This window comes from Myiozetetes cayanensis, unplaced genomic scaffold (genome assembly GCF_022539395.1).
Source record: "Myiozetetes cayanensis isolate MyiCay16 unplaced genomic scaffold, myiCay2020 scf7, whole genome shotgun sequence".
NCBI lineage: Eukaryota > Metazoa > Chordata > Aves > Passeriformes > Tyrannidae > Myiozetetes > Myiozetetes cayanensis.
In genome coordinates, this window is record NW_026087964.1 from 25,157,525 (window position 1) to 25,182,083 (window position 24,559).

General features: G+C 39.9%; 1 protein-coding gene and 1 non-coding gene across 2 annotated transcripts; one reads left to right on the plus strand and one right to left on the minus strand.

The window, feature by feature from the left end:
* Window positions 1-7,053: 7,053 nt before the first annotated feature.
* LONRF1 (LON peptidase N-terminal domain and ring finger 1) lies at window positions 7,054-24,245 on the minus strand. Its single transcript, XM_050338876.1, has 12 exons — window positions 23,639-24,245; window positions 17,092-17,210; window positions 15,708-15,830; window positions 14,956-15,102; window positions 14,245-14,482; window positions 14,069-14,159; window positions 13,109-13,223; window positions 12,443-12,564; window positions 10,678-10,836; window positions 10,405-10,567; window positions 9,861-10,013; window positions 7,054-8,324 (listed from the first exon to the last, which is right to left on the minus strand). Exons 1-12 carry the CDS (start codon window positions 24,234-24,236, stop codon window positions 8,166-8,168), a joined length of 2,187 nt encoding a protein of 728 aa, XP_050194833.1. The 5' UTR covers window positions 24,237-24,245; the 3' UTR covers window positions 7,054-8,165.
* On the plus strand, window positions 20,366-20,439 carry TRNAG-ACC (transfer RNA glycine (anticodon ACC)). The gene has a single exon. It is a non-coding gene; the product is annotated as a tRNA-Gly (tRNA).
* Window positions 24,246-24,559: the final 314 nt, after the last annotated feature.

Consider the following 24,559-nt stretch of genomic DNA (forward strand, 5'->3'; position numbering starts at 1 on the left):
AAGCTGCGTTGCTTTGTTCCTGAAGTAGTGCTCTGATGGTGTGGTACGTCAGACTTAGCCCTAATGTGAGTAACTGGATTAAATGCTGCTGCTGGCCTTCTTCACAGGAAAGGACCATATCTAAGGCATATTTGTACAGAAGAGCTCTGAGCAGGGCTCCCTTAAATTCAAGGGTTTTAAACTGGTCAAAGCTTACACTAAAGCAAAACAACTCAAACACTTCTTAGGCTTGAGGGCAGTTGCTTTTCTAATTAAGTGAAATATCAATAATAGAGCTAGTGCTGGAAATAAAGGTTGAAATTCCTTTGTGGCATACTATCACTGACTTAAAATTGAAGATCCTCAAGACTGTGATTTTTTTTCAGCAAGCAAACTATTTCCCAAGTTTGTACTTGCCTGCATACTTGGCATATCTGAAAGCATGCTGTCAGCTAGCTCTCCTACCAAGACAGTGGTATTAACTTTGCCTATTGGAAGAACTAATGGGTGAAAAGAATCCATGCTCTTAGTTTGCTTGGGTGAGTGAACTGGATCACCTTATCTTGTAATCAGACAAGATGCCAAGACCAAAGCCAACAAATGTAAAGGAGGTTGCAGCACTTCTTTCTCCCGGTGGCAGCAGTCTGCTAGCTCAGCTACATAACTACACAGCCTGAGGGTGAAGTTACACAAGAGGTGAAGGTGTCATTTCCTATTCCTTTCTACCCAGCACTACACTGGGTGTTGGCTCTGATGGGTAATCAACCTGACAAGCTTATTAGTCACCTGACCACCCTACCACCATGGTGAGACAGACAACTGCAGCCAGCCACTGCTGTCTCTTCTTCCACCTTATATTGCTGTGCTGTGTTGTACTTTCTGTGCAGTCTTTCCCCATGTAATAAAAATTGGTAACAGATGATGATTTGAGTATTACACCTGGAATATTCTGTTTGGTCTGTAGTTACTTTTCTCAAATTACTTTCACCCGGATTATACAAACTTCATTTGTAAGATTGTGCCAATTTATCTTGGGCATGAGCATGCTAAGTGCTTTAGTTGCCATAGAAATGGTCATTCTTCAGCTTTTGGATGGGGTGCGTTGTTTGGGGTTTTTTTTGTGCAGTCTGTACTGAACTCTCAGAAGCAAATGCTTGCTTGAGCAGTTGCCTTGCAAAGAAGCAGTAAGACACAGCAGCCAACATTAACAGTGTGTTGCTGTGATCAGCAGACAAAACTTGCAAAGTCTATCATATCTGCAAGGACTTAATGTAGTTTCCTAAAGGCCAAAGTGTTGTATATCAGTGGTTTAGTTCAGCTGGAACTTCTTCACGAAGCTTTTGCTGTGAAATGAACATAATTCCCCTTGATTCAGCATTCCAACTATTACATTGATGCAATAACCTGAAAATTGCTTCAGTCAGAAATTGCTCTTTTAGTCCTTGTGCTTTTTTTGGTCCAATTTTACAAACAATCCCAACAAATTTTTACTTTGAAAAGTGCTTTTATCTTCACAGAAACTATTACATAGAGCAGTTACTGAGGTTTTTATGGTATTTTGTAAATCGAGTTGGAATACCTATAATGGAAGTCTAATTTTTAAGCATCTGCTGTGGAACCTAGGACCTTGGATTAGATCATGTCCTAATTAGCAGAGTTACCTGCTTTACAGGATCTGTTCTTTAAAGATATTAGCAAAGAACTTTTTGGACTTAGCAGAGGGAAGTGCTGAGGGCAGAACTTGGTTTACATTCCACATTGCTTCAGGTACAGGTGAGTGGCATCCAGTGTTCAGTTTTTATATCACTTTGTTTCCAGAAAAATCCAACCCCCCAAAAAAAAAATTCTGGAAAAATGAGGGAAAAAACAGCTCCCACTGGTTTGTTATTCACCCACAGCTCAAAGGTTAAAGTGCCTATACAGGACACTGAAAGTATGGTTTCAATATCCATTGCCTGGGGGGAGCTGCAAAAATGAGCTGATGGCCGAGGATGTGCTTTAGGCTTCTTGGGAATGGCATTAAGGCAGTCCCTGTTTTAAAGTAATTCATGCTCACGAAAAATCACGATTGTTCCCTCACCGGAGTGGGCATTTGGACCTTTTCCCACAGCCTCAGTGATTTCTTTAGCAATGCAACTTAATTGTGAAATAGTGTCAGATATCTTGAGCCATGTTTCAAAATAAAATCAGAGGTGCCGGTTGCACTGTATTTGGACTGTGTTGCAGTTAGCATGTCATACATTTTCAGAGCACTTCCTGTTCAAAACTTCCAAAAGCTTACACATGAGAATAATCAATTTCTGAGTTCAGACAAAAATAAGGTGGAAAGGTTGTTTGAACAATCAAGACTTGTTTCAAGGTACATACAAGAGGAGAAAGCTTTCAAGTTTCATAGATGGTTGATAAAAAGCAAAATAAAAAAATCCAACACAAACCCTGAATTTCTGTCAGAGTTTAAGTACCTCTAGAATGATGTTGCAGTCCCAATTCCCAAATCCCTGTTCCATTTCAGATCTAAGTGTGTGCATTCAAAGCTCCTCAGTGTTGCTGTGCAATGGCTGCTTGGGCAAGAGAGACCTAAAGCCACTTAAGCACCTGCTGTTGTGCTTTCCGCAGAAGCACTTCAGGTTCTTAACAAGGCAGAACAGCCTGGTACTCATCAAAGCCTTATCAGGATACTCAAAGTCACCCACCTACACAAAACATAACCTGCACTGTACTACATGTTAGAACAAACAACTTGGTTATAAGCAATTTGATCCCCTTTCTGCTGGGGGAAAGGACAAAACTTAACCTTTCCTTTCAGAAGAGTGCTTTAACCACCTGTAGGAAGGAAGATCTTAATTTCCCCTTTTCCCCACACTGTCTCAGTTTATTTCCTTAAGTAACCACAACAGAGGTTGGCTCTAGAGCTTTGGGTTTCTGCCTCAAGAGTCTTGTAGCAGACCTGTCTGAGGTTCTGTTAACTTTCTTCTGTATGGACATTATGACGACTATGAAATGTCAGTTCAGCTAGGGTGGGGAGCTTTCTGCAGGATTTATTTCCTGAAGAGTATGCCCTGAGTGTTAAGAAGATCTTAGAAGATTGGTTGATGCGTGTGAAAGGTAAAATTCAAAGCATCTTGTAAGAAGGAATGAAGATGTATTTGTGTGGAACTTGGTAAAAGAATTAACTGTAACAGCTTTTCTCTCTCCCGTCCTGCTGACAGATGTCATCATGAGTAGGAGGGTATCTTCACAGAAAAATAGTACAGCAAACAAGTTGCCAGAAGCTCAACAGATGCTTCTGAATATCAAGCATCAAGTTCAAGTCTTTTTCAAGGACAGAGCTTTCCACAGAAAAAAATGAACGGGCTGTCTTTCACAGGCACTTGTTGCTTCTCAGACTTTGGGACTTCATCTGGCAGGCAGCAGGCGGCTGAAACGGGTCTGATAAACGGGTCTGATACACTGGCAGAGGAAATAGGAGGGGCTGTGGCAGTCCCTGCAAGGAGCCCTCAGTCAGAACTGAGACACGTCAGATGCAAGAGGGGGAAAAATAAAGGGTAAAAGAAACATTACTGCTCCCCCCTCCCCTTACAGCACTGTTAGGAAGAAGGTAGTAGCCCACTTTGCCAAGCCTCTTGTATAGCTCTTTTATGCTGATAAAAACATTCCAAGCTGACAGACCAGAAAGCTCTTGAGTGCAAGGAACCAAGAGTCACTCAATTAGATAATATAATTAAGAATTTTAAGATGCCAAACTCCAGAAAATTTCTGTTTGGATTGGAAAGTGACTGTATTTGCCTTAATATAGCACAGCCTCCAGTTTTCCATTACATCATTTCCCTTTTCTAACACACTAAACATCTAGTAAATGGCCAGCCTCCTAGCCAGTACAGGTTCATATTCAGTCTGCTTTAAAAGTTATTTCCAATATAGGACATTCTTCCATCTTATTTACCAAACAAAAATCAAACCCCTCAACTAGAAGCGTAAAGACTTTGTTAGCAACTGCTTTCTCTTGAACATTCAAAACTTTTTGTCCTAGAGAGCCTGCCACATCCTCATAGGCACTCCCTACTCCAATTAAGCTACATCATACTTCATACATCATACATAATTAGAGCAATTATTTTTTTAAATCCATGGTGAAATCCCACTATTGGCCTTTGCTTGTAAAAGCAGTCACAGTTACGAGTGTCCAGGAAAGTATTACTTCACAAAAAAATCAAGGCTCAGTGGACTCTCTTTTGCTTTGATAAATGCCTGAGAATAATTTATATCCTAGCTTGAATGCTTTACAGTTTTGGGGTACTTTTTTTTTTTTTTAATTTTAGGAAAGCACATAAATGGGAAGATAATGGGCAGACTGCAGTGTGATACTGGAAGTAGCATATACAATCTTCCTTCTACAGGCATCTCTTATCAACTAAGTGGAACGACCTTCTTCACATTATAAATCCAGTTGTAAATAGCCAGGTCTCTACAGTCAAAGTCAGTACTGAAAAAGAAACATTTAAACCTTGGACAGGTGCAGGCCGGGCAGTTGTGGTTTGCCTACTGCTCCTGAGGACCTGCTCAAAGCCGAAGTTTTAACCATTCCCTCTGGGAACTGTCCCTGCCCCGATACCAAGTGAGCAGAGCCTTGCACGGGGAGGCTCCCTCAGGCTGTTGTCCAAAAGACTCAGTTGTGCAGATGAACTCTACCATGTCTCACGTGTAATTAATGTGAGTCTAAAGCAGAATTTGAGTATTTAGCAGATATTTACCCCACTCCACACATACTGAAAGGAATGGGTTAGATCACTTATAAAACCAAAGAGATGACAAGCCTTGTAAAGCCTCTAGCAACATTTAAATCTGGCCTCATCTTTCACAGGGTTCAGAGCAAACACTTCCTAGAGAACTAATGTTCTAGCATAGCTTCAAGTTTCCCCCTCACCAATATCTTACAATTATCTTTGCATACTGTTGTCAAAGAAACCTAGGACCAGTAAAAGGCCCATGGAGAAATGATGTGCTAGAATGAATGTGGCAAATATTTGCCAATTGCCAAAGAAAAGTCAAGTTACATAGAGAAATGTGAAGTTGCCATTTCATACCAAGAAAGCTAAAGTTTCTAAACCTAAAGTTCATTGGTTCTCTTCAAGGGCTCCAAGGTGTTACAAGAAATAACATTTGGTAAGAGTAAAGAAACTAGAGGTGAATATTAATCATAAATTTCATAAAGAATTTCAGTGACATCTCTGGCTGCAACTTAGCAAAACTGGGAAGAGGTCCTTGCCAGAAACATTGAAAAATACACATCAGTATTTTGGGCAGACAGCTCTCAGTACAGTGACTCCAAACCCTCATGTTGAAGTTTACACCCTTTCTCCTACTAACATACACACATATCCAATGAACTTACAGCTATTTATGGATCACCCACCAATCTTTTGAGACACATTTAGCTTTGTTCTCACACTTACATTAACTTGTCAATCATATGACTGAACAAAGAAAGCACAATCCTGTAAATAAGATGCCCCGACAATAAGTTGGGGTACCTTTCATTGGCTGTTCCAAGGGTGCTGCCCAGCGAAGAAGACCTCCCTTTGTCATGACAGAAAATGAGAGCCTGACAATTCTCTTGGCTGTTGCTCATCATCAGGTAAGCCTAATCATTAGAGGTGTTGTACCTTGCCTACAAAGCAAGTAAGCTTTCCGCTTTTCCCTATGCCTAGATTGCTTGCATTCTGCTCAGGCCTAATTACATCGATTTTCAACCTTATTATAATAAAAAAAGGTGATCAAACTTTATCCTTAGTCAGTTGGTATTTATTGTTTGATAGCTAAAGAACCCTTGCTGTGTGACACGGGGAGTGTAAAAAAATTTTAAGAATAAGAAAATACTCCCCAAATTCTAAGTATGATGTACAAAGTACAGCATAGTGTCTCTCCAAGATACTCACTGAAAGAGCTATGCAAACATTCAGTCAACCTTGCTTTTCTGTCGCATTCTAACTGCAGAAAGTGATAAAATCTGGTCAACAAAACATTCACTTGAAAAAATTTCAACTTGAAAAAACCTCTTAAAAATCTTTCACCCCCCTTCTCAATTTTCTATCATTCCCAAGAGCACCTACAACAATCATGTCTGTGGAATTAGCTACCAAATAGCTACTTACAATCAGCCTCAATGCAGTGTGTGTTAAAATACAGTTACTTTCCTTTTCATGTTGTTGCCGTTTCCTTTTAATGAAGTTTTACCTTACATAGATTACACAACTCCTGAAACAGAACATACTTATGCACAGGACAGTAGAAGCCAACTGATACTTTATCTGAATTTTTACCTTATTAAAAAGTCTTGGGAATGTATAAAAACATTTGGAAACCACATCTTCCAGTAGAGTAGGGAATACTCAATTTCAAAACTCAAGTTCTTGGCAAGAAGGAAAAAAAATTACCACTAGTTTATTTGGGTATTTCCAGCCTGGCTATAGGGACTTTTTGCCACCAAGGAAAAAAAATCCTGCCACCTACATTCTTAAGAAGATCATGGTGATGCAAAGATTAAGTTTCTAAAGTTATAACATATGGAAGTGGAAAAATAGAGGATTCCATTTCTTCTTTTATTATGCAAATAAATTGTTCTAAATATTAATCCAGGACTTTATTTGTACCATAAAGGGAAAATTTACTCTAGATAGAAAACCACATTAGAAATGATCCAGCAGATTCTGGGCTGCCTGTAATATCTCAAACCTTGGACCCCAGAAGAGAACAAGGCCAGAGCATCTGACTAATAAGTCTGTGAAATACCTCTCTGCTCTGCAAGAACAGATTCCCACAACTTCTAAGTTTTGCCAAATGCAAACTTCCCACTTGATTTAAACAAAATAGATAGAAAATCAGGACACCAGCAAAAAACTTGTCTGACCAATAATCAGTCTGAGACAGGTACTATAATCAGAAACAGATTATGTACATACCAGTTACATCATGAAGTGCTCACAACCTTAATGTAGGTTAAACAGCAGCTTCTGGATTTACTTAAGACCCCAGAATAGAAGCATATGGAAAAAGAAAGTGAATTTTAGTTTCTGATAAAGTTTAAAATATTACAAACTTTTAGCTTTTATTGAAAATTAAATATATTAGCAAAAGCAAGATTTAAGAAATATTTTACAAATGATTTACATACAAGAAAGCCAGTATCAGACATATTCACAAATATGCAAACCTTTAATTACAAAAAGTACCTATTGGCAGCATGATGCTAACCTTGCCACTGCAGTGTGCTCTACTATTGATATGAATAAGGCATAGAACTCACATTTGCACCAACTTAAAAAGTTCAAATAAAAACTTGAAGCTTTTGAATCTTGGATGCACAATCCCCAACAGACACACGCACGCACACTCTTAAGATTTCTTCTTCTAAGCTCTACAAACTAAGTGTGCGCTCTGGAAGAACAGCCAGCCTGAAAAGTCCAGTAGAAATATAGCTGGTACTAGCATTTAGATTTCAGTTTCCTCTTTAACATGTACAGGCCTAAGTATGTAAACCATATTCACAGTTTAAGTATTTTTAGACAGAAGTACCTTTTTTTTTTTGCATTTGTTCCTTAAAACAGGCTCCCAGTTCAGTATACAGTTCATAATGTCACCTATTTTGTGATGCATACACTTACAAGATAACTTAAAAATCTGTGCCTCATTCACGGTCAAGATAATTCAACAAGAGTAGTAATATCCAACTGTAACATTCAATACTATGTTTCAAATATTTGTGCAAACAGCAAAAGAACAGTTGTATGAGGCAAACATTTGCAAAACCTTTAATACCTCCTCAGTGTTGTAAACTTGGACTGTCAGCCTTAAGTCCTGCACTTCCACAGCTTAAAAAAAGTCAGTCGCTAAAATGATCAAGTCTCAAAAAGATTCTCTTCTACATAGTGCAAATTTTAATGTAGATAATGTGAAAAACATATCTAGCTGGATTGACTCTGTGCAATCGTCAGTGGTCTTCTCTCATAGTTGAAGAAAGTGTGCATTCAAAGAACCATGTGGTTCACGAAGTGGGGAGGGTAGAAAGGAGAGAAAAAACAGTTCCATTACACTTCTCAAACCAGTACTAGATGTGCAAAGGCAGCAAAAATTCCAGCTGCTACTACAACCAGAACAGAGTAACTTTTCAGGAAGACCCAGGCGGTTAGTCACTTGGACTGGTCTCTAGAAAAATATGTGAGTATATGTTGGATTTTTATCAGACGGTCTTTTAAAGACATCATGGAGAGAACTGACAGCTGGTATCTGGGGTCTACTGGGAGAACAGCTAGAAGCCACCAACACCAAGCAGGACCATTGGGCATTGCCTAAAAATAAAAGATAAGTTGGTTACCCTTAACCAATGTTGTATAGTTGACTACCATGAAAACATCAAAAGACAAAGTCGTCAATGACCAAGACTACTTTAAAGTTTGATACTAACTACAGAATTCCAGATCCACGAGATCAGAAGAGTGCTCAAGGGGTCTTTTCTGATCCCTCCCCAACTGCGAAGTCAAACAAAGTACACTTAAACTGTGTTGGATAAAGCAATTATTTTTAAGAAAACATAGGAAGTGAAGTTCATAGCTTCCTTGGGAAAAGATGATTAGATACAAGATAGTCACCTAATAACAAACATCCCTGATACAAATTAAACCAAATACCTGTCATGATGTTCTTAAGGCTTGAATATTTAAGAAGCCTAACGTTTTTATTAAAATTATCTTTATTTGATCACCTCCCAATTCTACTCCCTTTTTCATTAGCTCCTAGACAGAGCAGCACTCAGTTTCTTCTAAGCTGTTAAAACATACTCTGTAACTTTTTCCTGTACTTTATTTAATTACCGACACGAAGCTTAGATGTCAGGCCATGAACTGGACATAATACTCCTCAGCAGAGGTCTTATCTCTGCAGAGAAGATTAATCACCTCAAAGAATTTGCAAAAATATTACTAATAGTGGCACACTCCAAGATGGTATTTCCTCACTTTCAGCTGTATCGCACAGCTTTGACCTGTGTCCTATTATAAATCTCAGGTACATACCCACAGTGTTGCTGCCCTACCAGTTACTCCGGTTTTGTACATAAACTCCTCCTTCTTAGGATGTTGTTTTCAATCTTTTTTTTTATTTAATTGTTCTAAAATCACTTCTGAATTCATGCACTCGTCTCTAGAGCATCTACAGTCTTCCCACACTGGTTAATATAGCCTCATAAAAGTATATAGCAGATGGGTGAGGGACAAGCTCCCATAAGATCCCAATCCACATATAATTCTGCTTTGAAAGCCAAATTTTACATGTTTTTAAATATTGCTTTTCTACAGCCTCGAGTCTCTCAGGGTGTCACAAACCTTCAGTAATTGTTGCATTATAACAATTATAGACTGCTGCAGCTAGTTTCTTAAGAAACATTTCTCAAATCCTAGCAGCTGCAGAAGTTTATGGCAGTAGCTTAGAAAGGAGGAAAGTGTTATTTGCGACTACCTCTTTGCCTGCACTTGGCAGTTTTAGTTTCTTCCCTGACTTTCACAGGGAAGAAAATTCAGGATTTCTTTCACTTTAAATTCTAACAGCTTTACACAAACAGACAGTTTGTTACTGAAGTTGAAAGTGTTTTCAGTTTACTAATTTTATTTTTATCTCCACTGCAGCATATCATCCTTTCCTGCAAACACTGCTGACCAGCAAGAGAATTACTTTTTGTTGCTCATCATAAGAGAAACAAGGTGCAAGCCTTATTGCCTTGAAGCTGGGAAAAAAGTGGTGGGATTTTTTTTTTTGATGCTTAGCAGTTGTTAACAGGGTTTTTATTTTTAGAAATAAACACCTAATAATTGATATTAAATGAGTCTCACCTGTATATTTTCCTCCCTGTCAGGCATTGGCCCAAAGTGCTGAAGAATCTGAGAGCGAAATTTGTTCCTTAAGTTTTGGAACCAACTGCAGGCCTGATTGTAAACAAAATTGTGAAGCTCTCTCAATTTCTTTAGTTCTTCTTCGTCAGCAACCTATAGGAGGAAAGTTATGAAAATATTATTAGTGATAAAGAAACAATTAAGTTGTTTAAACTAAAATCAAAAAAAGATTCAATTTCAACTATACTTAATACATTTCTTGTTTTCCCTAAACCTTGATTACTAATCACTGAATAGTAAAGAAATCTTGCAATACTTTTAAAGTTATAGCTTCAAACTATTGCTTAAAACAAAAACTATAGTATGTCTTAGTTGCTTTATAATAATAAAAAATTATAGCTAGCTGCCATTTATTCCGTGTGCTGGCACTCAATCTTCCACTGGTCTAGGGACTGAAAAATTTGTAACAGAGCTCTCAAGAACAAATCAAGCAAAAATCTTCATATATTAATACTACTAAGTATTTAGACAGCATTCTGGATACCTTAACATCTTCCAAATATTCAATGTCTGCAGTGCAATAACCATCTTTCATTCCTCTCCGTAAAACTCTAAATCTCTTTCCACCAACTGTATCAACAACAGACCGTCCATCAGGTAGAAAATGAACGTTCCTTATTTGCAGCATGCAACCATAATCTGCAAAACTACAAAAGAGACCTTGTAAGTAATTCAATTACACACTTCTGAAAGGACACTTCTTATAATTAAAAAAGACATAAGAGATGAGAAGCTTAGAATTAGAATGTAAACCTACCCATTCTGAGAATCACTTATGCACATCCCAAACTGTTTAGTTCCAGTTTCCATACTCCTGCGAATCATGAGTCGGTATCTTGGCTCAAATACATGTAGAGGGCAAGGCACAGTAGGATATGCCATAGTGCAAACAAACATTGGAACATTCTTGGTCAAGCTTCAAGAGAATATCAAAAGAAATAAGTGGCTTCAAAATCTAAACACTGAGCTATGCCAAGATAATACATTTTTTTCAGTATGTTTGCTATGTTTAAGGCCATAAAGCACGGGGTAGCAACTTTCAACGTTTAAGCACTTCATAGTAACTTTCATAAACACTAAAAACACCTACTAATAACAGTGACTTAACACCTATTACTGATTTGTGTACACACTGGACAGTAAGACTCACAGTTATGTAGCTACTGAGTATCTAGTCAGTGAATAAAGGGCTTAGTTTTGGGGACAGGAGTGTTAGTTACTTTTCTCCTTTTTGTTTTGAGCCATACAAGCCATTATGCTCTCAGAAACCTAGTATTCCTGGAACTAAAAAGATGTAGCGTTACTATATAGCAGCTACGTCACCCTTTTAGACTATTTTCCTTGAGTGACTCCAGATCACAAATGCAAGGAGGGTATACTCTGTACCTTGCTATATGCTTCAGCAGGTGTAATTGAAAAGCAATATATTTTTTCATGCTATTTTATCATGTATGTATAGTTGATAGGTGATACAAAGAAGTTATTATTAAAACATTACCAGGGATTTAATTTTAATACCTTTCAGACTGTAAAACGTAATTCTACTGGATGGATTCTGTTACCTAAGTTGCATGAGCTGTAGTTTTAAATAGTTTTGCAACATTCCTGTCTACAACACATAATGCTTTATGTATCTGAAGAACTCTCCTTTGTGAGATAAACACCACAGTTACAAAAAAATCCCAACTATTTCTTTTGATCACGCCTTTCTTCATGAATTGGTTTGCAAGAAATTCAAGTCTCTAAGACACTGCAGTCAGTTGAAGAGGACAATTCCATGAACAGCAAGGCTAAAACTAAAGCTCCATGACAGTGAATGCAAAATGAAAAATGGAAGGGAAAACATACTACATAGAATCATAGAATGGCCTGGGTTGGAAGTGACCTTAAATTTCATCTAGTTCCCAGCCCTCTGCTGTGGGCAGGGACACCTTCTACTAGACCAGGTTGGTTGCTCAGAGCTCCATTCTATCTCGCCCAACCAACCTAACAGCCTTCTATGGAATGACTACATCAGTGGACAAGGGAAAGGTTACAGCTGTCGTTTATCTGAACTTCGTGAAGAGCATTTGACATGGTCCCCCACGACATCTGTCTCTCCAAACTGGAGAGGAACGGATTTGATGGGTGGACTACTAGATGGGTAAGAAAGTGGTTGGAACAGCTGTATCCAGAGGACAGTGGCCAATGGTTCAGACTCCCAGGGGATTTCAGTGACAAGTGGTGGCCCTCAGGCACCCATACTGGGACCTGCACTGTTTAATATTTTCATTAATGACACAGGGATGTGTCATTCACACAGATGAAGTGATTGAGTGCACCCTCAGCAAATCTGCTGATGACACCAAGCTGAGTGATGTGGTTGACAGACCTGAAGGATGAGATGCCATCCAGAGGGACCTGGAGAAACTTCATACTCCTTCTTGTATCCGCAACATACCATTGTTAATAACCACAAAAATAATAAAACATTTCTAAAAAGGATTTCCAATTTCTCAAGTTTCTCAAGACAGCAAGCTTACTTGGAGTGTTCAGCAGTTTCTTCAGCATGAATTCTTTTTCTCTCATATAATTCATCAGACAAGTATTTCATTATTAATTCCTCCAGCAGTTCTGTGATACTGTATTTTCTGCTTGCAAGGTACTGTAAGCAATTTCAAGGAATACATTAATATTTCTTTTCATATATATTAACAAAAGATTTGAGAAAATGCATCTTTTATTTAAAAATATGATCTATGATGTGTCTTAAAACCCACGAAAACTTACAGCTCCAAACTTCTTATGCTTCATTGCTTAACACCTAATGATACTCCAATATTTGAAAATTAGATTCTCTTTGTGTCTAACTTGGTTTGTAGCTCTATGCTTATCAGAGACAGATTTCCTAGGATATACAGCTATATAAATAAGGGAAGTGTACAGAAATCGCAGAGAGGTTTAACTGAATACTCACCAAAGTTTATGAATATGCAGGATTTAATTACACCAGTAGATGATCACAGAAATATAAAACCCCTAAGACCCTGAGGCAAATCTAATCAATTTGTATTGAAAAAATTTGTCTCAAGTTTTTCCATTCTAGCAGTAATCCATAAGTCAAGCAAAACCAAATTATTGGGTTCAAGTGAAGCAGTCTTTAAAATTATACAATATTTCTATTTGTAAGCTTAACTGAGAAACAATACCTCTTTCAAGCTCTCCTTACAGAGTGGACACTGTGGAGCATGATCTAAACACCGTTCCAAACAACCTTTGCAAAAAGTATGTCCACAAGGGGTTGTCACTGGCTCAAAGAATAGCCTGAAACAAAGTTATTAGAAGTTAGATGCTATGGTAGTGTCTTTTGCTTTTGTCTTTTGCTAAAAGAGTCAATGATTAACCTCTTCAAAAGACTAGGTATACTATAATAAAGTAGAGAAAAATTAATTTTATGTCTCCTTATTCTACTTTTTCCTCTATACTGCAGTTTATCTCCATTTACTGCATCACTCACTTTTTTTGGTTTCAGGTGAATCTGGACACATTCCAGCACTTTAAGTACCTAAACATTTATCCCAAAACACAAAGATTCTGGTCTAGCGAGAGATTCAGAATACGTGAAACGGAGTAATGCTTTGAGAAGCGAAGTTGTTTTAACAGTAGTATTACGTACTAGTAACACAACTATGGATAGTTTAGCATACACCATACGTTTTATGGCATTTATTCTGAAAAGCAAGATAATTCAATTAAGAGCTTTCAAATACAACAGTAGCTACATTTAAGTAAACTAACATTTCTAAGCATCTACATCTCCCAGACAAATATGAGGTTCACAGGCAATACTTCTAAGAATTAGCCTTTCCAAAATAATAGTTTTATTGACTCAGAAAACCCCTAACATTTAACAACAAAAAACCCTGTACTTTTATGATTACAAGTTAACAATGCTAAGTTTAATTTAGAAGGCATCTTGATTAAAATAGTCCCTATAGTATATAGTGCTGTAGTAGGTGACATTTAAATAAACACTTAATTTAGGGGATAGAGAAAAGGTGCAATTATTGACTGATATCAGAATTCATAACAACCTACAGTTCATACACATGACAGATATGTGGCCAAGCACCTGTAACAGAAATATTGCACCAAGGACAAAATCTTACCTCATACATAAAGAGCATTCAAAATCTGATACATCAATCAAATCCTCTGGAATTGTTCCAAAAGCCAGTGTCATGTCCCTTTTTGTACTTTCTAAAGAAAAGCAAGACAAAACACTCCTTCAAAGAAAGGCACAAGGCAGTAAATACTTTAAATTTCAGCATAAGTGACTGTTTACCTCCTTGCTTTTTGTGTTTGTTTCTTCCATCTTCACATACAACTGTATCCTGTTCTGAAAAGGAAAGCTTTCTTTTTAACAAAGCACTTTTTCCTTGGCCAGAGAGAAGGGGTTCAGAAGACACTCTCTTTAAGCCATCTTCCTTGGCAAGGTCTTTTGTTGAATTAAGAGCATGGGCAGACTGTGCACGATTTAAGCCTCCACTGATAGGCTTCAGTACATCTGATCCTCCTGAACTCTGTAATAGTAAGATGAACTGAACTGTATTTTAAGAGTAACATAAATCTAAGTATGTAAGATGTGACCACACAAATATATATTAGCCAAACTGATACCCACAGTTAGTTCATTAGTTAACTAAAGAAACTTTTAAGTCAAGACAATATTCAAATTTGCTTAGCATTACCAATTTAACAATCTTCATCTGCTTCAAAGAGAAGAAAAAATATATTTCTCTTTATTTTTAAGTCCCTAATATCAAACTTCAGTACTTTGTAATACTTTATTATTACTCGTTCCAGCTCACTAGAATGAGAAGTTTTAACACTACAAATGAAAATACATTCCTCCCAAATCACAATTCTTTTCCTCCAATTCAGTGAATTACAGAAAGTCAGTATTTACACTGGAAAGTATGACAAATCAGGGTATCAGTACATTCAATGTTTACCTATCAGTCAACAAGAAAAGTTATCCTTGAATTTTTGTTACCTGCTGAGGACAAAGCTGTAAGTTGCAGTAAGACACAGTCACGTCGGAACCAAGCAGAAAAGGTTTATTTCGAGTATGGGCTGAATTCCAAGCAGATTCCTTCAGACTCTCACCTAGCTTCTCTGGTGACAAAACATCACACAATGTCTAGAAAAAATAGCTAAATGTTAATAATAAAGAAAAATAATCTAGACATACCTTTGTTATAAAACTATATACCAAAAGTAAGAAGTAAATCTGTATGAAGTTATCTTCAAAAACAGATCTTTATTTAAGCAGTAACTGAGAAAGCAAGAGTTAAAAACAAGCAGAAACCTACATACCTACACTGATAAAAAGAAATTTACCTAGAAAGCTCTTCTACTACAAGCTAGTGAGCTCCTCGAACAGTTACACATTATCAATTCAGTATTATGCATTTTTTTCATTATAAATTTTTATTATCAAAGAAAAACTGTTGTGCTCTGGGCACAAAAGATTTTGACTTAGAAAATTTAACTCACTGCCTGCTTTCCAGCTTTCTAGACATTCATATAGTAACTTCCAAAGCATATGTACTTTTAAACATGTATTTAAAATGCGTATAATGAGACTATCTCTTCAACATAGTATGATTTAAGATATATCTTAAAAGTTATCTGCCATCCAAACCATCTCTGTACGTAATGCAAAATTTACATGATCAAAGTCTACGATAATGGGAGTTTTATAAAGGAATCAAACCAGAGACAGAAATCCAGTATCATGAATACCTTTTCTACTTCTAGCTTGGCTGGAAGAAAGTCCTCATCAAGGGCTAAGCACTGTAGAAACAGTTGTAAGGCATCACCTACAAAGCCAGACTCTTGCAGCACTTTTCCTTTCCGGAAGTAGACCTGAGAAACAGATACCATGAAGACATTTCTAGAGGGTATGTTGAACTGCAGTACTGATCTTACAGGCATTGCAACAGTTAGAATTAGAACCTGCCATGATAAAAAGAATGTAGCTCTTCACCAAACTTCAACTGTGCACAGTGTGGATGATCCGTATGCCCTGTCTAACACACATTCACTAGTGTTTGAAAAGAGTCATGGAATAGCCTGGTGTTAGTCTTCTTCCAGTTAATTTGTTTTGGTTTATATAAAAGGGTTAAAAACCTGACTAGTGCTTAATATACAAAAGGTCTCAGTTTCCCTCTTCTGGAAGCCTCTGGAGAGGAAGAAGAGGGACAGGAAATGCAAATTATTACATAACCTCTCATAACAGCTTATAGGATACCCTTTTTTGCCTCTCTTTCATTAAAAGCCTTATGGTTCCAGCATGCAGGAGAAGAGGGACTACAGACAAAACAATCCACACAACCGTGCATACCTTACGTTCATCTCAATCTACATTCTTAACACAAAGCAATGCACTTTTGGAGTTGCTTCCTCCAACTATACTTTTATTCTTGAGCACTAGGTAGCAACAGGAAAAAAGAAATCTGTATATTATTTGGTCTGAAAAAAAAAGGTGGAAGAAAAACTACTGAATTTTACTAAACTTAGTTGTAACTAGATGATGTTGGGACTTATCTCAGTTCTTAAAAGTTGCACTGGCACTAATATAAATAAACAGTTATCAATAAAAGTTAGTTAAAACAACAATATCTATCTGTACATGAGAACTTAGATAATGGACCAGAAACTAAACTTCAAAAACAAACAAACAAATAACCACCCAACAACAAACAAACCAACCCAAGTGCAGTTTCTACAGAATGACAGTATGAACAGTAGCATCTGTTCAACTAGACTGTCAGATGTGGGCATGCATCCTCTTGAAGGGATTTGGGCAGAATCAATAAAGATGTATTTTGAAGAAGGGAAGTATGCTAATCCTCCTCTTACAGTTAATTTTCCTACAGAGATAAGGATTGTTATAGGAATCCATCCATCAAACCAAGCTCAGTTAAATGAAGTGAGGCTTCTTTCCAAACATACAGAAGAAAGTAGACAGTACTATCAAAACTGAGAGGTGAAAAGCAGGAGGGCTTTATGAATTTGCAGTAGCGACTGAACTGCCAAACACAGGACAAACCAAGACAGCAGCAATGTCCTCTCATGTGGCAAGACAAACACAGTGTTGAAAAACAATGAGCTCATACCAACTTACCTCTGGCCAATTTGGCATTTTAGAAATAATAAAATTTAGATCTTCTATGGCTGCTTTATATTCTTGGAGGCCAACATATGACTCAGCTCTGTAAATCCTAAGCATCAAGTCACTGGAATCTGAAAACAGAAATTTGGTAACATTTTTAAAAAACCAGAAATTTGTAATAAGATTTGCTTTCATAGTGATATGCCATAATCACAATTTTTCATACAATACTTGCAAAATTACTGGAGTACATTTGCCTCCAACCTCTAGTGTTTGGCTAATAAAAGTGGCAGTAATTCCAGGTTCATGTCTTTTAAGCTAAGGATCAAATTCTGGATCCCCTAATGTATATTGTAGCAACAAGAAAATATATTTTCAAATATCAGAGAGGCTGACAAAGTATTGCTCTGTACTGCTGTGACAACAAAAACTGAGAATCAAGTTAACTTTACGGTACATCCTGTCAAAACCATAGGAATATGAGAATTCACCACACTTGTATTAAAAGTCTAAGCACTACACAGTTTGCTTTCAAATGCTCAAGTTTTTCTGTAGACTGTAATTTGTTTTTATAATGCCCAATCCCTTCCAACTATGGCTAGAGATACAGATACCGCTTTCCCAGCAGTGTTCATCTAGGAAGTACCAGAAGTAGGTTTTATCATTATGTGATCAAAAGAGATAGCCAATATCAGAAAGCCTGTAACACCAGCTGGCAGCAAGGAGCTGTGCTAATGGAACTTCTACAATGGGGAAATGGCAGAACATGTTCAGTATGGACAAGTTCTCATATCCAACATACAGCATTTTGCATTTCTAGTACAGTAACCTCCAAACAGGAAGCACACCCATCTCCATGCCACTAAAGCTGTGGTTTTGTAACATAACTAATTGCAGTTGTTGCTTGGAAAAATGCCAGCACGCTACTTTGTTATTGTTTTTAAAAATGCACCTGTCTTTGAGTTAGATAAACCAGTCAAACCTGGGTGTACTGTAAACAATACTAAAATCAAATAGTCCCTGAAGTTTGTTTCAACAAGGTTTTCCTGGGAGGTGATAATTTCAATTTGATATTCTATCTTACCCTATTCTAAATGTCTACTATAAATTATCATAAATTTACAACATTAGCCTGTTTTACATTTAAAAGTCAGCCTGGTCAATGTTTCCATATATTCCATCGTGTTACTTTGTATTTAGATCCATAATGCTACATATAAAAATACCTCAATGGAAGAGAAAGGGTTAAGAAATAATCACAGAAGGATTCACAGCTGAAAACAAAGTCTCTTCCTTAACTGTCTTTCTTTTGAGTTGACAGTTTCCCTTGAAATACAAATATTGCCAAACCTGCTTTGTTTCATTTTTATTTTAGACATAATAAAATGTTTGTTTTAACAGAAGTCTGGGAAACTGTCTAACTCAAACACTAATTCCACAAGCAGAACAACTCTGAGGCCTGGTTTCCTGTGGCTTTGTGTTTTGTGACTGCTATAGCCTACGAAGGTAAGAGTTCAGATCAAACTCTTCAAATAGCTTTTTGTGTGTATTTGCCTCTGGTGTCCAGCAGAGTTAGCATCAAACCAAATTTCTTTCTTCAAAGGTAGCAGTAAGTGCAGGTCTTTGTTCTCTGCTAAGCTGCCTATTTGCACAGAATCAGAGGAAGCACATCTTTTTCAGACTTTCAAGTGTAGAACATGACCTGAGGGACTCCAAGCCTTCTTTCTTAGGGGAAGAATGAGGGGTAGTTTGAAGATAAAAATGTGAGTTCAAGTTCTACAGCAGGTGTACATTTTATTCATTTCTTTTTCAAAGAGAAATGCATGATTATAACTGAACTGGTACAAAACAAAGACTAAACCAAGGAGTTTAGCTAGAATCCCAAATCTGCTGCTGAACATACAATCACTGCCAGTGAATGGTCAATACACATAACAAATGGGGGCTTAATATTTCCAAGGAAAAAAGCCAGACGATTACATGTAGTACTCCTCAGGGCTTGGTAATGGGGTCAGTCCTTTTCATATCTTCATCAATGATCAGTGATTTGGACAAGGGGATCAACTGCACCCTCACTCAGTTTGTAGACAACAGTACATTGGGTGGGAGTGTTGATTTACTGGAGGGCAGAAAGGCTCTGCAGAGGGATTCGGACAGGCTGGATCGATGGGCCAAGGCTACTGGTAGGAGGTTCATCCAGGTGAAGTGCTGGGTCCTGCACTTAGACCACGACAACCCCATGCAGAACTACAGGCTTTGGGAACAGTGGCTGGAAAACTGCCCAGTGGAAAAGGATGTAGGGGTGCTGATTGACAACTGGCTGACTATGAGCCAACAGTGTGGCCAGGTGGCCAAGAAAGCCAACGGCATCCTGGCCTGTATCAGAAATAGGGTGGGCAGAAGGACTAGGGCAGTGATTGCTCCCATGTACTCGGCCCTGGTGAGGCTACAGTTTGAAAGATGTTCAGTTCTGGGGTCCTCACTGCAAGAAAGGCATCGAGGTGCTAGACCATGTCCAGAGATGGGCAACAAAGCTGGTCTGGAGCACAAGCCTTATGAGGAGCAACTGAGTTTAACCTGGAGAAAGAGAGGCTCAGGAGGGACCTTACCACTCTCTGCAACTCCCTGAAAGGAGGGTGCAGCAAGGTGGGGGCTGGCCCATTTCTTTTCCCAGGTAACATTGACAAAATGAGAAAAAAGCTGTCACATTGCACCAAAGGACTTTTAGTTTGGCTATCAGGAAAATTTCTTCACCAAAAGGGCTGTCAAGCACTGGAACAGGCTGCCCAGGGCAGTGGCAGAATCACCATCCATGGAGGGATTTAAAAGACCCGCAGATGTGGTACTTAGGGACATGGTTTAGTGGTGGACTTGGCAGTGTTGTGTTAACAGTTGGACTTCATTATCTGAAAGGTCAATTCTAACAATTCCAACCTAAACAATTCTCTGGTTCTACCTAAATTTATATATCCAATTTTGTAAACATATTTTAATTTTCAGGCTTTGTAACCATGAAAAAAACATTTCACAAAGTTTCAGCATATATTTTAATGTTTGCCATCCAAAGAGAGGATGCAAACTAATTTCAAATCTTTGTACCAAAGACTAAACAGAGCAGAAACACACCTAGCGCTTGAATTTCAATTTCAATAACCAAACATATTGTAAATACAGAGATGCCTCACTTTAGTATACCTAAAGATGAACAATTTTAATAAAAAGAAGACACTAAGTACTTGTAGGGTAGAACTGTGTGTATTACTTGTTATTATTACATTAATCTGGAGCCCCTGGTGGTCTAGGGGGTAAAGGCGCCGCGCTACCACCGCGGAGACCCGGGTTCGATTCCCGGTCAGGGCCACTCCCGGGCAGGTGGGGCTCGTTAGCCCTTAAAGGCAACCCACCTACGTCCTGAGGACCTCGCTGCCACCGTCCAAGCTCGCTTGGCCCCGGCAGATGAACCTTAGGATTAAAGGGTGGGCTCAGTTCCGCGCACACTGTGTCTCACCTAAAAAATCCAATGCGCAGGCTGGAAGGTGGAAAGACCTTCCCCGGATCTTCGCTCGCGAAGACTGGCCATTAATTACATTAATAGGAAAGTACAAAGACGTGTACACACAAAAACCCACTCGATATGCATTATTGGTTTTAATATTATTTCCAAAGTACCTGCTCCTGGCTAATGTCAGTATAAACTTACCAACAAATGGACTACCTCTGGTGGATCCTGCCTGCTTTTTATATGGTTCTTAATAACATAACAAATTATTCAAAATAAAAGACACGCACATCACAACCTCTATGTAGAAAAACTTTAAGACACTGTTTTTTAACACAGTACTACAGGGTTACCCCAACGATCAGGGTTGGAAAACACAACCCATAAGAAGATGCTATGCATTATTTAGCACAAAACAATTCCCAAAGTCACTGGGAAAACACAACAGCTTTTCAGAATCCCAAAGTGGGTTACCTAGAGGACTCTGAAGTGCATAGTGGAAAAACAAAAGAGGCAATGGTTATAAACTGAAATAGACTTGAAATAAAGAAAAAAGTATTTTCACTATGAGGAAAATTAACCTCTGAGCAGATTGCCCAGAGAGGCTGTGGAATCTTCAGCCTGTAGGTTTTCATGATCCAGTGGTACAAAAACTCAAAAAACTTAAGCAAACTGCTCCTATCTCAGTATTTGTTCTGCTTTGAACAGGAGACTGATTGCTCAACAGACCTCCTGAGGCCCACTCCAGCAGGAATGAGTCTGAGATTCAGACCAAACTCAAGCCCATTAGCTGTATTTTTCAGGACACTTGATTAAAGGCAAGCAGCACTAGTGTTTTAATTCAATATGCGTCCTTTAATTAAACTATTTTGTTTCAAACCCTGCAAGGAATATATTAACCATATGAATGTTAACGTTACTCATGTTTTTCAGAAGTCACTTCTGCAACATGGGAAATACGTCTCTTTCAAATGTTTCAAGAAATGTAGAAGAGTTATGAAAGATATCTTTTTGAGTAAACGTTTAGCATCAATGACTTTAGCATCAGATTTATGTTTGTCACAATTTTTTAACTATCTGCATTAAAAAGAAATAGATGAAGCAGCAATAAGGAAACACGGAAACAAAACACGAATGGTTTTAAACATTAATACATTTCTTAAGACACATCTTTTCGATCTCTAAGTTTTTTCAAGATTCATGTTTAGGAGGAAAATGGAAAAGTGTACCAACAGTACTATTAAATTTGTTATCTGTTGGCCTGAAATCACCTTTGATTTGTAGCTGTGAGCCCACAGCTCTAAATTCACATTTAATGTATGTCTGCACTCCGACTCATGAACTCCTTTAATATCATTACTAGAATATATGGAATATTGATAGTTCTCAGGATGGGACATACAGGAAAGAACTGTACAACAGATCTTAACCTGAACTTCTAGCACTTAATTCTAGCATGTATACTGAATTTGAATAATAAAATTTTGATTAAGCTTCACAGCTGGTAGCTATTCTCAGATTTTAAACTCATTTTAAAGCCAAAATTAAAGATGTAGATTCACATAAAAAGGAATCAAAATTCTTTCCCCACTGTTATCTACATAATATTGCTAAATCCATAAAAGAAATAGTAACAAAAACTGTATAATTAATTGCCTCTTTTGTTCTTTCAAAGCAACGCTGAAACATGAAACAGGACTCCTGTAAACATTTGAGATCAATAATGGGATTCATCAGTTTTACCCTGAAGGCCACCGAGTGATCTCTGTGACTCAATGCTAAATTCCAGGAAAGGAGTCTGCATCTTATAGTTCCAAGATTTAAAACAGATCAGTCACTTTCTCAGGTCACATCCATCCTATATTCTACACTTTAGAAACACCCTGGCAAATAACATAGACTCATAGACTTGATGGCCAAAAGTGAACCTCTTTAAATTAGGTTGCCAAAAAGCATATAAAATAGATCTTTGATTTAATCCCACCAACATTATAAACAGTTTATTTTGAAACTAGATCTAATGTATCTCCCCAGAACAGATTGGAAGGATTAGACTTATGCAAGCTTTTGGGGGTTTTTCCTCCGCTGCAGACAACTGTATAAACATAACATGCTTAACCTGTAAAAATATTAATTCCTAAATTAATGAACAGAAAAAAACAGGCTACAAATCAAAATGGAATCCTCAGGTCACCAGGTGATAAAATTCATAGTCAAATAAAAACAACAGAGGAATTTCTCACTGGATCCATCTAGGTATATCAATCACACAAATCTGACTCTCTCTACAAAGACTAAACTCTGAAAAACTGACGGTATCTCAACTGTCCATGGCACCAGACACATATATTGCGACGGATATAGGATAGCCTAAAAGCATGCCTCTACCTTCCCTCTTTGCACCCTCTCCCAACACTATATAAAACTCCAACCACACCCACCTATGATGTCACTGCCATTACACAACCTGTCCCCCTCCGTGCCTGTCTGCTTATGCAACTGGGCCCGGCCTGCTGGGAATTGTCTTGGTGACACTTAAGACTGAAAATAGGTCTCTCTCTCAGGAAACAAGGTTAAATACACCAACCGCATCTCCCCTGCCCGCGCAGAGCGATTACCAAACACAAAACGAAGCTGAGCCCACAAGCTCCTCTGTAAACAAGTCCCACACAAGTGTGCGGGGGGGAAGGCACGAAGAAGCGCATGTGGGACGCTCCCCCACTCCCCTGGAGTAAGTGCGAGCAAGTGTACCCCACTGCCAGGCTGGGCGCTCAACCTAGGACCGACCAGCTACGCGTGCCCTCCGCTCCGCTCTCCCAGTGGAGAAGCTCCTCGAATCCCCTCAAACTCCAGAAAACTTCGGACGTTCTTTACTGGCCCGTTTAGGTCGCTGATGGCCTCGCAGCAGGGGAGGGAGTGCACACCCACCTATCCCACCACACTCCCAGCCCCCCGAGCCTGCCGTGCCCAGCCAGCAGCCCGTCCCGGTCCCGCCGAGACACGGGCGGGACTTCGCGGCTCCGGCGGGCGGAGGAAGGGCGCGCTCCCCCCCAGCCTTACCTGCTCGCAGGGCCTGGCTGGCGGCACTCAGCGCCTCTCGGAAGCGGCCCTGGGACAGCAGCTCCTCCAGCCGACCCCCGGCCCTCGCCCTCTCGCACTCGCCCGGGAACCACTTCTCCGCCAGCCGGTTGAGGACGACGCTGGTGCGCAGGGGGGCCGCGGCCGTGCTGGTGCCCCCCGCCGGCAGCAGCCAGTCCCGGCAGCGGCGGCAGCGGGCCCGCAGCTCCCTGCGGAGGCAGCGGCGGCAGTAGGTGTGCCCGCACGGGACGGTCACCGGCTCGCCCAGGAACCTCCCGCAGCCGCAGCAGCGCAGCGGCCCCTCGGCCTCGCGCTCCCGGCCCCGGCCCGGCCCCTGCCGCAGGCGGTAGTTCAGCACCAGGCAGTCCACGAGGGTCCCGAGGCGCTGCGCTCCGCCGAGGGGGCCGAGGCACAGCGACGCCAGGGACGCGCCCACCGCTTCCTTCAGCCGGCTCGCGGGCACCAGTCGCGCCAGCAGCAGCTCCCGGTCCCGGTCCGCCCCCTCGCCGGGGCCCCCGCTGCCGCCCGGCTCCGGCGGCAGCTCCGAGCCCACAGCGACGGCGGGAGAGGACGCTGCCATCGGCTGCGCGGCTGCGGCGAGGGGGGTGTGGCGCTCCCGCTCCGGCCGCCGGGACGGGCTCCGGGCTGGGCGCGGGCGGGGGGCGGGGGGAGGTTACAAAACACCGCTCCACGCGCGCGCCGCCAACGGCGCGGGGTCACGTGGGGGGGACGGGGCGGGGCGGGCCCGTCCGGGAACGCCCGTCCTGAGGGTGCCGGTGCCCCGTAACTCCCAGAGCCCGCCCGGCGGCGGGCAGGCAGGCAGCCAGCGCCTTAGCGGGGACGGGGGGAGTTTGCCGGGGAAGAGGGACAGCCCTACGAGCTCCAGGTTGGCTCCTGGGAGCG

Excerpts from the sequence above, each read along its gene's own strand:
- LONRF1 (XM_050338876.1), bottom strand. The coding sequence starts at position 24,236 with ATGGCAGCGTCCTCTCCCGCCGTCGCTGTGGGCTCGGAGCTGCCGCCG. Across the intron at positions 17,211-23,638 it reads CAGCCAGGCCCTGCGAGCAG|ATTCCAGTGACTTGATGCTT; the intron begins GTAAGGCTGGGG and ends TTCTGTTTTCAG. Across the intron at positions 10,837-12,442 it reads GAAACTGCTGAACACTCCAA|CTTGACCAAGAATGTTCCAA; the intron begins GTAAGCTTGCTG and ends ATTCTCTTGAAG.